The 18,069-nt window shown below is 41.9% G+C and overlaps 1 protein-coding gene across 1 annotated transcript in view; it reads right to left on the bottom strand.

Annotated features, from left to right (window-relative positions):
• LOC134212578 (uncharacterized) overlaps positions 1 to 18,069 on the bottom strand; it is an 896,490-nt gene that overhangs the window by 44,967 nt on the left and 833,454 nt on the right. The window contains exon 22 of the mRNA XM_062690564.1: positions 6,152 to 6,281. Coding sequence (XP_062546548.1) covers positions 6,152 to 6,281 — 130 coding nt within the window. The remainder of the gene's footprint in view (positions 1 to 6,151; positions 6,282 to 18,069) is intronic.

Genomic DNA, 18,069 nt, shown 5'->3' with positions numbered 1-18,069 from the left:
AAACTTTTCAAAATTACCATTTCTACGGACGTTTCGGATTATCTGGAAAGCCGCCTGGTGGCCACCTACGGCCATAGGAGAGTGAAAACTGCGAATTAACTCCAAGGTTATTGTCAGAAATGTTTAAGAAAAAATGCGCTGCTCGAGGATAAACTTTCAAAAATGACAATTTTTAAGGACGTTCCGGATTATAAGGATGGCCGTCAGGTGGCCACCTACGGTTATAGCAGAGTAACTGTGGAATATCTCCAAAATCACCATCAGAAATGGTTTAGAAAAAATTGCGCTGCGCTAGGACGAACATCACAAAATAAAATGACCATTTTTACGGACGTTCCGGATTTTCTGGAAGGCCGCCTTGTGGCCACCTGTGGTCATAGCATTGTGAGGAATGTGTTTTAGCTCAAACATCCTCATCAGAAATGGTTTAGAAAAAAATTGGGCTGCTCTCGGACGAACCTTCCAGAATGACAATTTTTACGGACGTTCCGGATTATCCGGAAGGCCGCCTGGTGGCCACCTACGTCATAGGTGAATGAGAACTGCGAATTAAGTCCAAGGTTATTATCAGAAATGATAAAGAAAAGAAATAAATAAATAATTCAATATTGGCCACTTTTCCCTGTGCATCTGAGCCTTTTATTTAGCTATATTTACCCGAGCCTTCTATCAAATCACTTTTATTATCTTTTCAATTGATGAAGGACTAATTTTTTGAGGAATACGTGGTGGTTTGGTGCAAATTGGTCAACTGACTATAAAGATATCTCATTTCTACTCAATGTGTTGTACTTTTTACTACGGTGCGAGTCCCGGAAGGTTAATTGAGTCAAAACAGGTCGTGTGACGGCCCAATCCTCATGACCTTGGTTCCTTGGGATAAATCCGGCCACCTTATCCAGAAAACCCACGTAAGAAAAATTTGCTCAATTGAATAAAAAATGTTAAAGTATAGTTAAAATCAAATATTAATAGTGGTTTCATGAAAAATAATTTAGCTCTTTTTTAGTGGAATGTTTTCACTGTCATAAGACGAGTTTATTGTACTACCATTTATTTCCACCACTTCCACTTCGTAATACTTTTACATATACGAAAGACTTTACAAGTACGAAACACTGAAGACGACCTTACAGTTGAGGTCGAAATACGTATATGTAAAAGTATTACGAGGTGGTGGAATTGTGCTAAACTCGTCTTATGACATGTGGTTTCATGTTCCTTGGCAACTCGGGATCAATCCGCTGATATCGGGCACGATCTTGAGGATCCACGGAATGGACATTTGCTTTATTGAGTCAAAACAGGTCGTGTGATGACTCAACCTTCATGAATTCACGAAGCAATGATCAATCCGGTCACATTAACCCCAATCTGGAGAAAAGGTCTTGGAACATCTCAAGTTTCATGATTTAAAGAAAAAGTAGAAGGTTGTATTAAAGACACTACCGTAAAATGAACGTAGAATTGCGTATAGTTCCATAGTGGATGCGAAATTCATTTTTTTGTGCGTGTTCATTGCGGAGTGATATAGCCGAAATGTAGGCAATTTACTGTAAAAGTGAAATTTGAACACTACCTGTCAAAATTGGATTTCCAATAGTTAAATGCATTGAATCAATTGTTAACAATAGTTGCATAAAATCTTAGAGAGTTAACTTTTCGATTCATACCAAAATCCCCACAATCCGTTGATAAACGGCTGAATTATTGGCTCTCCAGTTAGCATTGCAAATTGGCGGAAATGGCGAATTCGATTCTCGATCCGGTCTAGGATGTTTTCGGGTTGGAAACTTTCTTGACACCCTGGGCATAGTGTATCCTTGCCACACAAGATACATACTCATGCATTGGTGGGCATAGAAAAGCTTTCAAATAATAATTGAGGAAATGCTAAGAATACACTTGTCTGCACAGACTGATAGTCAGAATCTGGGTAATAGAACAGCTACCGAAGGAGTAGAAGGAAGTGGTCGTATGTCCCATCGACAGTAAGGATGACAAGCTGGAGTGTGAGAAGCGATCACCATCCCAAATGACGCCTACAAAGTGATATCTTATGATCATCTTGCGCCGTTTACCATCAATATCATTCACTATTCGTGGGAAGTTATCAAGCCGCTTCCATTGACGACGCACCAGATCTTTACTGGCAAATCCTACAAAAATGTCGTAAACATCAGGTTCAACATAGAGTTATAGAAAGTAATGGACAAGAGCCGCTTTCCCGAATGTGAAGATTTGGAGCGAACACTCCAGTTCGTTCGAATCCCGCCGCCGTTATGACATGGTGATGGAGTGTCTGTTGATCAATATTCCACTAGAAGGTGTAATGCGGAGAGCCAGGGTACGATTTTCAACTGATCCAGTAATTTGTTTGCTTCATGGATAATATGGACATTGTCGGCAGAACATTTGAAAGATGTAAGATCTGTACACTCGTCTTAAATAAAAAGCCACAAGAGTTGAACTGCTGGTGAATGCTTCGAAGATAAAGCACATACGGAGGCAGGACCCGCCGTCAAGATAATGTTCACTCAGAAATGTAGTATTAACGATTATACTAGTAGGTATATATATGAGTTAGGCCATTTTGCACCGTTCTCTCCTAATGTGAAATATTTTAGCGCGTTCCTCCCTTTCAATAAAAATTCAAAAAATATAACTCATGTACTATCGCTCTCTATACAGGCTGCTGAGGTCGTAAGCAATCCTGTTAGTACAGGCGCTTGGAAGTCTCGTCAATGGTGTTATTCGATCGGAAAGCCAGAAATCCGGAACGCCGTCGCCGTCGTGGAGCTAGTAGGTATGTGACTGTAGCGCACCGCCGTTATTGAGGTATGAGGGAACAAGCAAATGCCATGATGCTAGAATAGGGCTTCCTACTCTGAATATAAACCATGTATCGTGGGAGCATTCGGTTGAATTTCTGTCTAACGAGGGTTCTGATTTGTTCTGATATTTACGACTGCCGGCGGTGGCTGCCGTCGTATTCAATTATATCAGTCAGTGGATGAACAGCACAAACCTATCTGCCTTTGGTAGGTTAGAAATAAAATAATGTGATTCAAAATAAAAAGGTCTTTGGAGTAAATACAGTTTTGCGAAGATAAGGATTGAAAGGAAGTGAATTGATCCTGATTCTTAAAGTTTAATATTTGGTTTTCTGTTTGTGCTTGTGTCGAGTCGAGTATGAGACACTGAAGGACGGCCTCACTGGTGTGGTCGAAAAAATAATCTGTAAAGTTACAATCAAGTGGTATTTAATGAGATAGTACTAACTCGTCTTTTGACAACTGAAACTATTTATATTTAATATAGGGGAAGATCCATAAAGTACGTCACGCAAAAATCGGCGATTTTCAACCCCCCCTCCCCCCTTCGTCACACTTTTTGTATTAAAATTTTATTTTTTTTGTAAGAGTCGTCACGCTGCTCGGAACTTCCCCTCCCCCCTAGGAGCGTGACGTACTTTAGGCCTGGTAGCGGGTCACTTTTTAGTGACTTGGTCACTTTTTTCGGGTTAGTCACTAAAAAGTCTCTTTTTTCGACTTCAAGTCACTAAAGTCACTTTTTCTGGGAAAAAGTCACTATTTATAACTATTTTGAAACTTTTGACTATGTTTCGTGAACATCGTCGTGGAATGAGAAAAATTGTTGAAAAATTTGAACTTCATCCGTCGAAAGATGTTTTATTCATGACGGACATGAAATGACGAATTTAGGAAAAAATACCACTTAGTAATTTTTGCCCCGAACGCTGTTTGGAATTTCTTCGTGACTCCAGATTCGCTGTGAATCTCGGAGTTGTCTTTAGATGTTGAGAATCTAAATATATTTACAAAGCCAATTGCTGACTCTGCTATGTATAAAACCTCTTTTAAAAACTGTTGAATTCTACACTTTATCAATGAAAATGTTGCACCTATTTAGATTGATCTTTTTAATTTTAGATACGCTTCCTGTTGTTTCGAGGAAATCATTAGTGAGCGAGGGCATTAGAGCAAGCCCATTAGATTAGTGTTCAAGCGTTCTAGTTTTTTTTATAACAAATACCTAAATATTTTGAAAAATATAAATAAAAATATAAATTTTTGAATCAAGATGGAAAAAATGGCACCTCTGATTGATACTGCAAAGGACTTGCTGAGATTTCTGTCAAAGTTGCTGAAAATCACATCATTTTTGCCGGGATATCAGTATTTAGTTTGCTAGACATACGGCTGCGTGGATTTTTGCCGAGCTGCAGCTGTGTAAAGATTTACCATATAAAGATTATTTTCCGTAATGTTTCCGTATAAGGAGCAAAATGAATGGTCTCTCGACATCTGCTCAGATAATTTGTCGAAAATATATTCTTATGACAATTTAAACATTTCAAACTGCATAAACTTTGGATATTCCAACGAGAAAAATCGTGAATTTGTTAGTTGGTAAATGGTAGCTTAAACTTCTTGTTTAGGCTTTTTTAAGTCCTGAGGAAATTCTTAAGGTTTTGAAATTATTCTTGGGTTTCAGATTTATAAGCTATTTAAATCTATTTCTAAAAATTAATTAGATAAATTTCTGTCATAAAAAAGTGCTCTTTTTACACACAAGCGAAGATTTTCCGAATAAGTTAAAATCCATAATAAACATCATTGCACATTATTCTGTATGACTTGCCTCCAAAGTTGTGCTTTTCCAGTGATGAAGGGGAGGAAAATTAAAAAATATTAAATAGAATCAAATAAAACAAACTTATCAGATTTCACTTGACATAAGACGAACTATTTTATTTATTTGTAAACTTTGATCAGTGTCTCATACTTGACACGACTTGAGAAACTAAAGACGTCTTTACTGTTGAGGTCTAAATACCTATACTTGTGAAGATAGCAAAGTAATGGAATTAAATGGTGCATAAAAAATAAGGCCACTAAATAAGCACACAATTTCGTTTTCATCGGATTTGTTGAATAATGTTTTAGTAAAAAAATTTTTTAAATTTATTGCCCCTTCAAATTGATGTTTTTTGACCAAAAGATATTAGGAGGAGAAATAATTTTTGAAAATTATCATTTTCAAATAAAACCCATGAGCAGTGACAAATGCAAATGATATTAAAAGTCACTATTTAGTCACTTTTTCTGCAGCTGAATGTCACTATTTGGTCCCTTTTTTCGCCATCGTTGGTCACTAAAGTCACTATTTTGAACAGCATTGATCGCTACCAGCCCTGCGTACTTTGTGGATGGCCCCTAGTTCGCCGTAACCAAATCAATTATCAATAAAGACCATGAGAAATGTAATTTGTAGTAATATATGAATAATGACGTGTCATTTAGTGTAAATTGTAAATCCAAATATATCTGTTTTATATTTTATAAATTACACATCGTTATAACATCCCTAGTAGCACAGTTCTATCAGATTTGGTTGCAGCAACTCTTATCTGACCCAATTTGGTCGCATGAGTCACAGAAACTCCTTTATAACAAGTGTGTTGCTCGGGATAGTGCTACCGGAAAGGGTAGAATATAAGTATAAGAATAAAGAAAAATTAAAAGGTGAATCAAACATGGTCAACCAGATGCTTGAAATTCCACCATCCGAATTATGCGTTACTGCTTCTAAAGCCAATAGCTCATGTACCCACATTAATCATACACGAAAAGAAGTTGCGTACAATTCACAGGGCTAAAGCTTACCAAAATAAAGATAATTAAATCAAGAGAAAAATATCTGAATCGCTGAACGTTTTGTTTCTTTTTTTGTAGATTCCTAGCTTGAGAAGTTATAGAAAGAAACAAGCATATTCAAGAATTATCTGGTGACGCTTAGTGGAATGGAGACGACACACGGACAAATAGTTTAAAGCAATAAATTCACATTCGCATATTCTTTTCAACATTTCAACCCTGAGCAATTTTATAACTCATTATTTTTACGTACATTCATCAAACCCCAACAACCGCACAATACCCACGTGGCATTGACATTGTGGACGTAAAATTTATAGCGGCAAAACCCGACTCGCCTCGAAGATCATTTTCCGAACCCGTGTTGCTACATATGGCCAGCCCTTCTGGTAGCACTAACTTTCAAGGACAAGCCATAAATTGCAGTCCGAACCGGGCCGGCAACGACGACGGTGTTGTAATTTACTTACCAAAATAATACTGCTGGCACTGAAAGCGTAACCACTGAGCAGGTCCTCGCTGTTCAAGTACACCAAGTAGAACGTGTGGCTCAGCACATTGGCCACGAACAGCATGGCGGTCCGGTACAGGAGCCCTATCCTGTGAACGACAAACGGAAGGAAACAGAGAACACACACTTTGTAGTTAAAAGGACTGTCAAAATGTTGCTGGGATAGGGAGTAGGGGGTTCCTAAGGTAGAAAGCAGAAAGCAGAGTTCGTCGCAGACGGTGGTGGTCGGTGTTTGCTAATAGTTTAAATTCCGCTTGATAAAACAGCATAAAAATGAGTCTTTATTGGAAAGGACCAAATTTGTTTTAGCACCGGATGGTTGAGAGTCATGTAGAAATGTATACAATTTTTTTTTCTGTAGGTAAAAAACAGATCATTTTGAAATGGGGCACTTTTAGATGCGCGTATATTTTAAAACTTTTTGTTTGATCGAAACACTTTCTAAGAATGGAACTAAATTTACTTAAAAAATTACACCCAATATTTTTTTTACACGGTTGGTATTCTTTAATTTTCCGGTTAACCTGAACTTTCATAGCTTTTTAAATACCACCTGAATTTTCTTTGATTTTTTAATTTTTTTTATGGGGTTTCATTAACGCTAAAGGTCGTAATCGACTAAAAACCACCCGTGTAAGAACTGGGTGTATTCAAATTAAAATAGATAACGGTAATATTCATGAAATATTTCTATGCAACCTTTCTTATAAATATCAAACAAAACATAATATGAAAAGAAAATTATTTTGAGCTTTTTAGTGGAATATCTTCATTTGTCATAAGACGAGTTTGTACAATCCCATTGAATTCCACCACTTAATTGTATCTTGACAGATACGTATTTCGACCTCAACAGTAAGGCCGTCTTCAGTGTCTCGTACTTGACTCGACAATATAAAGTTAGAATTTACGAACTGTGAAACATGAATTTTCGTGTTGTTGACATACAATTTGAGCTTCAGCTAACTTTTTGCGAGCAAAGCTGTATGGTGTATGTAACAAATAGTTTTGAAAATTCAACGAAGTGTAAAATTGCAGCTAATCCCAACTTACGAATTTACATTCGAGATTAAATTAAATTTGACTGAATTTACAAGCAAGCATATGATGCCGTTTTCGGCCATTATGGAAGATAATAAAAACAATAACTTAAGAATGGTCCAAAATAGCACTTTGGAAAGATGGGTTTATTTTTTTCATTGATTTACATTTATTTTATTTACTAGCTGTATGTACCCGGCCAGCAGGTAGCAGGGACTATGTTCAAGGGTTTGACGATCCCTCCCCAGGCCATCTGCAAGTTGTGGGGTTTGACTAGGATGTGATGGGGTTTTACAGTGGGCCCTGTTAAACTCCTATAAAAAGCTGCATGTATCCGCAAGTAGGCCCTACCAAAGCGACCGTGTGCCCCTCAAAGCGCACGAGCCCAAGTCCTGGTGTCAGATGAGACACAAAACAGACCTGACACGACGACCCTCCTACGAGACAGGAGGTTTGCGCAGGCGCAATAAGCCGCCTGGAAAAGCAATAATTATGTACGTGCAATATTAGAGATAATACGACTCGATATAATCGGCAAAAACCTAGGCGACGAATAAAGGATCAGGATTGGAAGCTTGGGACATGAAACTGCAAGCCGCTAGGTTTCGCAGGCTGCGATAGGATTATCTACGATGAATTACATCCCCGCAACTTCGACGTCGTAGCGCTGCAGGAGATTTGCTGGACAGGCAGAAAGTGTGGAAAAGCGGGCATCGAGCGGCTACCTTCTACCAAAGCTTTGGCACCACCAACGAGCTGGGAACCGGCTTCATTCATTCATTTATTTAGTTAACATCTAAACAGATAACACTGAATCAACAGATTGACGCCACAATGCACGGTTCGAGGCCGCATCTCTCCATCCTCGGATACGCCCCACGCTCGCCAAGTCGTTCTGCACCTGGTCTGCCCATCTCGCTCGCTGCGCTGCACGCCGTCTCGTACCTGCCGGATCGGAAGCGAACACCATCTTTGCAGGGTTGCTGTCCGGCATTCTTGCAACATGTTCTGCCCATCGTACCCTTCCGGCTTTAGCTACCTTCTGGATACTGGGTTCGCCGTAGAGTTGGGCGAGCTCATGGTTCATTCTTCGCCGCCACACACCGTCTTCTTGCACACCGCCAAAGATGGTCCTAAGCACCCGTCTCTCGAATACTCCGAGTGCTTGCTAGTCCTCCTCGAGCATTGTCCATGTTTCATGTCCGTAGAGGACAACCGGTCTTATAAGCGTCTTGTACATGACACATTTGGTGCGGTGGCGAATCTTTTTCGACCGCAGTTTCTTCTAGAGCCCGTAGTAGGCCCGACTTCCACAGATGATGCGCCTTCGTATTTCACGACTAACGTTGTTGTCAGCCGTTAGCAAGGATCCGAGGTACACGAATTCCTCGACCACCTCGAAGGTATCCCCGTCTATCGTAACACTGCTTCCCAGGCGGGCCCTGTCGCGCTCGGTTCCGCCCACAAGCATGTACTTTGTCTTTGACGCATTCACCACCAGCCAACTTTTGTTGCTTCATGTTTCAGGTGGGTGAACAGTACTGCCACCTTTGCAAATGTTCGGCCGACAATGTCCATGTCATCCGCGAAGCAAATAAATTGACTGGATCTGTTGAAAATCGTACCCCGGCTGTTACACCTGGCTCTCCGCATGACACCTTCTACCACAATGTTGAACAACAGGCTCGAAAGTCCATCACCTTAGTCCCCGGCGCGATTCGAACGAACTGGAGTGTTCGCCCGAAATCTTCACACAGTTTTGCACACCATCCACCGTTGCTTTGATCAGTCTGGTAAGCTTCCCAGGGAAGCTGTTCTCGTCCATAATTTTCCATAGCTCTACGCGGTCTATACTGTCGTATGCCGCCTTGAAATCAACGAACAGATGGTGCGTTGGGACCTGGTATTCACGGCATTTTTGAAGGATTTGCCGTACAGTAAAGATCTGGTCCGTTGTCGAGCGGCCTTCAACGAAGCCGGCTTGATAACTTCCCACGAACTCGTTCACTAATGGTGACAGACGACGGAAGATGATCTGGGATATCACTTTGTGGATGGTGATCGCTCGAAAGTTCTCACACTCCAGTTTGTCGCCTTTCTTGTAGATGGGGCATATAACCCCTTCCTTCCACTCCTCCGGTAGCTGTTCGGTTTCCCAGATTCTGACTATCAGTTTGTGCAGGCAAGTGGCCAGCTTTTCCGGGGCCATCTTGATGAGCTCAGCTCCGATACCATCCTTACCAGCTGCTTTATTGGTCTTTAGCTGTTGAATGGCATCCTTAACTTCCCTCAAGGTGGGGGCTGGTTGGCTTCCATCGTCCGCTGAACTGACGTAGTCATCTCCTCCACTGCCTTGACTTTCACTGCCTGTACTCTCAGCGCCATTCAGATGTTCCTCGTAGTGCTGCTTCCATCTTTCGATTATCACACGTTCGTCCGTCAAGATGCTCCCATCCTTATCCCGGCACATTTCGGCTCGCGGCACGAAGCCTTTGCGGGATGCGTTGAGCTTCTGATAGAACTTGCGTGTATCTTGAGAACGGCACAGCTGTTCCATCTCCTCGCACTCCGCTTCTTCCAGGCGGCGTTTCTTCTCCTGAAAAAGGCGGGTTTGCTGTCTCCGCTTCCGTCTATAACGTTCCACGTTCTGCCGGGTACCTTGCTGCAGCGCGACCGCCCGCGCTGCGTCCTTCTCCTCCAGAATCTGTCTGCACTCTTCGTCGAACCAATCGTTCCGTCGACTTCGACCCATATACCCGACGTTGTTCTCCGCTGCGTCGTTAATGGCTGCTTTGACTGTATTTCAGCAGTCCTCAAGAGGGGCCCCATCGAGCTCACCCTCTTCCGGCAACGCTGCCTCGAGATGCTGCGTGTATGCAGTGGTGACATCAGGTTGCTTCAGTCGCTCTAGGTCGTACCGCGGCGGTCGGCGGTACCGAACATTGTTGATGACGGATAGTTTTGGGCGCAGTTTAACCATCACCAGATAGTGGTCAGAGTCGATGTTAGCGCCACGATATGTCCTGACGTCGATAATGTAGGAGAAGTGCCGTCCATCAATCAGAACGTGGTCGATTTGTGATTCTGTCTGCAGTGGTGATCTCCAGGTGTACCGATACGGTAGGCTGTGTTGGAAGCAGGTGCTGCGAATGGCCATATTCTTGGAGGCGGCGAAATCAATTAGTCGTAGGCCGTTTTCGTTCGTCAGCCGGTGAGCGCTGAACTTTCCAATAGTAGGTCCAAACTCCTCCTCTTGGCCAACCAGAGCGTTCAAATCTCCTATGATGATTTTGACGTCGTGGCTTGGGTAGCTGTCGTACTCACGTTCCAGCTGCGCGTAGAATGCGTCCTTATCATCATCAGTGCTTCCGGAGTGTGGGCTATGGACGTTGATTATGCTGAAGTTGAAGAACCGGCCTGTGATTCTCAACCTGCACATTCTCTCGTTGATCGGCCACCACCCGATCACGCGCCTTTGCATATCGCCCATCACTATGAAAGCTGTTCCCAGCTCGTGTGTGTTGCCGCAGCTCTGGTAGATGGTATGATTACCTCTAAACGTTCGCACCATTGATCCCTTCCAACAAACCTCCTGCAGCGCTACGATGCCGAATCCACGGTCCTTGAGCATATCGGCGAGTTTGCGTGTGCTCCCGCTGAAGTTGAGAGATTTGCAGTTCCACGAACCGAGTTTCCAATCGCTAGTCCCTTTTCGTCGCAGTGGTCTTCGCCGATGGTTCCGCTCCGTACTCTCTTGTTGATTGTTCGTTGCTTATGATTTTTTAAAGGCTGGCTTGCAGGGCCTGACACCAAATCCCCTAAATTTCCGGAGGACCATTCCTCCTTATTTCCGGTGGACCATGGTGCACAGTTTCACTTAGAGTCCCTCGCTGGCACTCGGATGATGATCAGCCGCCCCTAACATGGAGAACAGACGCTGTTGTGAGCCGATCCTGACATGGAGAACACACGCTCAATAAGATTTGCACCTCCGCAGAGGAGCAAACCCCCCCCCCCTTTCCTGTCAGCATACAACCATAGTTCCCACCGGGGTTGGTTACCCGATCTTCCCTAAGGTTGCTCGTATCCCGGCCAGCACCGTGGGGAGGTAGGGATAGGAGTTGCTGGGTAAGAGGCTAAGGACCGCGAGATGGGGTCTATTTTATTCCTTCAGGTACGCGAAGTATCAATGATACGCTTTACCCAGCATTGGGCCGGCTTCATAGTACTGGGTAAGTTGCGCCAATGTGTGATTGGGTGGTAGCCAATCAACGCAAGGATGTGCAAGCTGACGATAAAAGGCCGTTTCTTCAACTATAGCATCATCAACGGGTACTGCCCACGCGAAGGGTGACAAGACGACGAGAAAGAAGCGTTCTACGCACAGCTGGAGCAGACATACGATGGATGCGCACTGCAGGCCGTCGAAATCGTCATCGGCGACATGAACGCACAGGTAGGAAAGGAGTAAATGTAAAGACCGGTCATCGGACCGGATAGTCTGCATGCCGTATCGAATGATAACGGCCAACGATGCATAAACTTTGCACCCTCCCGCGGAATGGTAGTCCGAAGCACTTTCTTCTCCTGCAAGAATATCCACTAGGCCACAAGGAAATCACCTAATCAAGTAACGGAAAATAAAATCGACCACGTTCTAATCGACGGCAAATTCTTCTCCGACATCATAAACGTTCGCACTTACCGCAGTGCGAATATTGAATCCGACCACTACCTCGTTGCAGTATGTCTGCGCTCAAAACTCTCGACGGTGTACTACACGCGTCGAAGTCGGACGCCGCGGCTTAACATTGGGCGGCTACAAGACGGTAGACTAGCCCAAGACTACGCGTAGCAGCTGGAAGTGGCATTCCCGACAGAAGAGCAGCTAGGCGCAGCGTCTCTTGAAACTGGCTGGAGAGATATTCGATCCGCCATTGGAAGCATCGCAACCGCTGCACTAGGCACGGTGCTCCCGGATCAGAGAAACGACTGATATGACGGCGAATGTGAGCAGTTAGTTGAGGAGAAGAATGCAGCATAGGCGAGATTGCTGTAACACCGCACGAGGGCGAACGAGGCACGATACAAACGGGCGCGGAACAGACAAAACTTGATTTTTCGGAGGAAAAAGCGCTAGCAGGAAGATCCAGTCCGTGAAGAGATGGATCAACTGTACCGCGCTAATAACGCACGAAAGTTCTATGAGAAATTCAACCGTTCACGTAAGGGCCACGTGCCACAGCCCGATATGTGTAAGGACATAAACGGGAACCTTCTTACTAACGAGCGTGAGGTGATCCAAAGGTGGCGGCAGCACTACGAAGAGCAACTGAATGGCGATGTGGCAGACAACGGTGGCGGTATGGTAATGAACCTTGGAGAACGCGCGCAGGACATGCGACTTTCGGCTCCGAATCTCCAGGAAATCCAGGAGGAGATCGGCCGGCTGAAAAACAACAAAGCCCCTGGAGTTGACCAACTACCAAGAGAGCTGTTTAAACATTGTGGTTAGGCACTGGCTAGAGCGCTGCACTGGGTAATTACCAAGGTTTGAGTGGATGGAAGGTACCCTAGCAACACACTTGTTCCACATGGATCACTGCAACTTATATGTGACCAGATTCGGTCACAATCAAGTTGCTGCAACCATTTTTGTCTGACTTGTGCTGCTCGGGTATCGTGTGTCCCATCTACAAAAAGGGCGATAAGTTGGATTGTAGCAACTACCGCGCAATCACATTGCTGAACGCCGCCTACAAGGTACTCTCCCAAATTTTATGCCGTCGACTAACACCAATTGCAAGAGAGTTCGTGGGGCAGTAACAGGCGGGATTTATGGGTGAACGCTCTACCACATATCAGGTGTTCGCCGTACGTCAACATGCCGTACAACATGCCCACACGTCATCTATTTATCGACTTCAAAGCCGCATATGATACAATCGATCGGGACCAGCTATGGCAGCTAATGCACGAACACGGATTTCCGGATAAATTGAAACGGTTGATCATGGCGACGATGGATCGGGTGATGTGCGTAGTTAAAGTTTCAGGGGCATTCTCGAGTCCCTTCGAAACGCGTAGAGGGTTACGGCAAGGTGATGGTCTTTCGTGTCTGCTATTCAACATCGCTTTGGAGGGAGTAATACGAAGGGCAGGGATTGACACGAGTGGTACGATTTCCACGAAGTCCGTCAAGTCATTTGGTTTTGCCGACGACATTGATATCATGGCACGTAACTTTGAGAAGATGGAGGAAGGATATTTATTACAATAATTATCTTGCATAGTTGGTATTTTCATAGTTGGTATACAACCTGTTTGAAGATAACTGCATTAGCTCGGGGGTCTCGCGTAGCTAGCTGCACGTTCGTCTAATAAGCCGACGGTCATGGGTTCGATACCCGGCCCCTCCACCAAGTCCTTGCCGTTTTGGGGTGCGCGGCTTATCAACACGGGTGCCCGATGACGACTAACAAATTGTTCTTCTCGGAGGCATTCCTCCAACAATAACGAATGTCTAAAAATAGATTCTGTGTGCATTCTGTACAGCAGAATACCAGATCAGATTATGACACAGTAGCGGTTAAGAAACAAAGGGCCTACCAAATAAGGAAAGGAATAATAAAATAACTGCATTAGCAGAAAGTGATCTGAAAAAGTGAAATGAACGATTTCCTACTTCACGGGAAATACGTCATACTTCAGTGTCATTTGATCCAACTTTAGTTATCTAACAAGTATATTGTTTATCAAAAAAGATGGTGTCGATCGAAATTTTAATCATTTTTTACTAGGTAGAACTTGTACGTACATAGTCACTCTCAATGCGATTAGGGTTTCTGAGCTGCGACAGACTGTGGGTGCAGCCGCAACTACTTCCTAACACCCTGATTTCTGTACTGGAAAATCTAATAATGATTGTACTGTTTCTAAATAAATTGGCATCTATGATGCAGATTTCTTTCAGCAGAAAAAATTTTGAAAACCTGGTTAAGCTCTAGTTGGATATAACATCATCACTTTTTTGTTATTCAATACTAGCAGACCCCACGAATTTCGTCTAGACAAAATTGATTATTTCACTGATTTCACATTTACAATTTATTTAGAAGACGGCTATTAAAATGTTTTTCAAAAGGGGTGGGCGATCTCAAATCACCACAGAAACATCTATTGTCTTCAACAACTTTCACATGCCAAATTTTGTTCCATTTGCTTGATTAGTTCTCGTGTTATCTAGAAATTTGTGTTTTTCTGTATGGGAGCCTCCCTTCTCAGACGGGGTAGGGGTTTAGAACCATCACTATTCGGCTTAGTATTACTTTACCCTTTATCCCATCAAGTAAAAATTCATATTTTTCATTTTTTTAAATGAGTTTAAACTGGAGCAGAACACTGATCGAGTCAAGTTTGAGTTTGAAAAAATGATGCTCTGGTGGTCCTGCCCGAAGATTGTGTCATTAGTTACCGTATATGGCTAGTTACAATAACTTTCCATTCCTTTTCCGTTGACTTTTATTGATCTTGAAAATAGTTAGCTCAAACTAACTGACTTCTAGAAACTTTCATCTAACTTGATCTTCCCTAGCCAATTACGGACTAACAACTACGAATGGTACGGTCTACATACACATAATACCCTTTTTTCTATTCCAATTTCCCTGTATAATATATGGACAGAAAGGCAGCTATCCCATGTTTTGATAATTTTCACAATCTATTGTGCATTCAAAATGAAATGTAGTGGCGCAACAAACTACAATAATATCAATACGTAGGAGAGAATGATTCAAAAGACATTAGTGGGATTCAATAGATAAAATTACTCGTATTTTCTATATGTTTGAGCAAATTTCTAGTCAAAATAAAACCCTAAGATTTGAGCTATGGGAAGCCGCGGGCTAGCACAGTGAAAATGATAAAGAAAGTGAAATGAGTGTAGTGGCTCATGTTGAAAAGAGGAATCTGAAATCATTTTGGATAAAACACCAACAAGCAGAGGGATGCATTTTAAGCCATCCTCCCCCGTAACTCGCATAGATGAATAGAACATCACAAACGACGATCCTTTATTCCAGAGTTTGGTGTTTCCTTGAATATCTCTAGCAGAGTCGTAAATTCCGACATAACATAGAGTTCGACAGCTCACACTCGCTGTATGAGAAAACTACGGGACAAAAGCCTTTCTCACAAGATATAAAATGAAACTTTCCCATACTACACCAACGTGCCACACTATTGCAAAAGCTGGGATGCGGTTCGTGATGATGAGAAGAGTGTGGTGGATAAAAAGTTCGACTATGTTGTGTATGTCACGTAGCAAACAAAAAAAAACGAATCAACTGCCTTAAACTTGGACTTTTCAGTTTTTGGACTTGTTTTTTGTTTGCAGTTCCAACTGCAGCTGCCAGTGTGGAATCAGGATAAAGTTTAAACCGGCACGTGGATTGGCTTTCTTTTTGGCTTCCTTTGGTCTCAATAAAGTGATAAAGTGAGAAAACGGGTTTCGTATTTATCATGGTTTGTTTTATTTTAATTCTATCCAATGGAGGAAAGCACATACAATGTCTCTATGAGGATTTGCTTTACTTCATTCTGGTGTGGAAAGAAGATTCCTATTAATGAATTAAAAAAAATCCGGTTCAATGAATTGCTTGTGCTAGTGTTGTTTAATATTACGATCAATTTTAATTGTATCTAGCGTAATATGCTTCAACAAAACAAATGCTGCTAAAACATTCAACAATTAAAAAAAAGTTGAGAAGTCCGCTTGTCGAAAAACTCAGCAAAACCTATGGCAAATATAAGCGGACTCGTTTTGGTTCTCATAGTACGTTGATGCATATGGACTATGGAGGCGCGTGGTGCGTCATAGGGCGTTTTGCCACAAAAAGTCGTTAGATGCTGGTTAAGAGTTGGGAAGAGATCCTTATTTCACTGTCAGACTCGCAGCCATGTCGCCGACCCATGTTTGTTATGATCAGACACTCGGCAATGCATGCACAAAATATGTGAAAGCGTTCGGTTTCTAAAACAAAATGTGCCGGCGAAAACACTGACAGGTCACCAATCGAACTGTCATTTGCGGGATCCAATCGAACATGACGCTTCGAATTTGCTTGGAGCAATGCAGAGTATTGAGATAATGCTGATAAATAAAATGGAAAATTATTCCAAATACATAGAAAACCTTAAGTCTAAAGAAAAACGTAAAGGAATTTGTTCTGCGATTTACTAGTTGAGCAACATTTTATTTGATCTTTCGCGCTTGAAATGTGTAAAAAGTGTTTTGCTTTGTGAAGCAACTTATCAAAGCTAATAGTCGTGCGAGAGCTTGAGCTTTCTCAAAGGCTGCCAAAATCTAACAAGATTTTTTCTGATTGGAAAATCTTACGGTTTTCACTCCGCCAGACTTTATATCTATAGTGACTTTAATCGGCACTAGAACGCTAGTGGCGCTGTAGCCTTTAATAATGTTTTATCAGATTACGCTTCTATAAGCTAAACCTGGCTGTTTACTATGTATCATGTTGTAGTATATGTTTCATTCTACCAATATCATCGGTTTGACATTAGGAGCGACACTAGCAATCTTATTCTTTTGAATCAACTTGTTCAAATAATCGATTGATATAACTCACCGAAACAATAGAAAAAAGTCGATTGGGTTGAATAATTTAGTTGATTGCAGCGTCACACTCTAGATTGATTTCAGTTTGAGCTTAATGGCTTTCTACAGAACTTTTGAAACCGTTGCATTTTGGCAATTTTCCAACTTTCCTCGTAAAATGTACCAACTTTTTGCATATATAAACACAGCTGATCTAATGGTTTGGTTTGCAAATAGTTTGCATTCGGAACAAATATCAAAGGAAATGTAAACTAATTATTATATATTTAGATAAGGAATATGAGATTATATTCTTTTTTTGATTGTCAATGTACCAAGCTGAAGTTCAATGTTGATACTACAAATATAGACCAACATTTGAAAAGGGCGTAACAACTAAAATTGATTCCTTCTGATTTTTCGTCTTCAGATGTATATAGGGATATTCTTTGGCAGTTACGCCCTTTTCAAATGTTAGAAATAACAGTACTAAAACATTCCCTCTGATGATACCTACCAAGAGTCGATGCTTGCTGCTATTCAAGGACATTGTCATCCTATTAGTTCACACCGTTATCGTTATTTTTATTTGTAATGGGCTGATGACTTTGAATGCGTGCTGAATGTCACCTGTTTGAGTGTAGTAATTTTTGTTCTATTCTTGTTTAGATGTAGAGATATGTAATTACCATTTTCGTAGGGCGTTTTCTCTTCATGAGCAGCATGAAGAATGAAGCATGCACCCGTACCATAATTATATTTAACTGGTGAGCACTTTTGTTTCGTATCCATAATTCTCAAAAGCTTGAGGTTATAATAATAATCAATCTTGCTAACCAACCCTAATGGAATTACGCGCTAAACTGAGAATCAGTGTTTTCTTTATTGAAATCATCGTAAGAATGGATCAGCATGATATCTTAATCCAGCAATCTTGATACTGCTGAGACCATTTGACAGGAATGATTGCCTTTGCTCCGATTTAATAGCTTCATCATTTGCAATGTGCAAACTCTAATTGGCTCTGCTGCAGGCATGTATCCGACAGCTGTAGTCATAAAATTCCATAGTCCCAGCTATAAAACGATTGCACAAATAGTTTCGAACGTAAACCATTGGATTGTACCTCCTCCTCATCCGCACACAATAACAGAGGGACTGTTGATGTTTTCGAATAAAACGGCAATTTGCAGCTCTGTCACAGATGCCACAATTGCGCT

The sequence above is a fragment of the Armigeres subalbatus genome, chromosome 2 (genome assembly GCF_024139115.2).
Source record: "Armigeres subalbatus isolate Guangzhou_Male chromosome 2, GZ_Asu_2, whole genome shotgun sequence".
NCBI classification, from domain to species: Eukaryota; Metazoa; Arthropoda; class Insecta; order Diptera; family Culicidae; genus Armigeres; species Armigeres subalbatus.
Note: the sequence above shows the minus strand (reverse complement) of the source record. Positions and strands in the feature narration are given on the sequence as shown.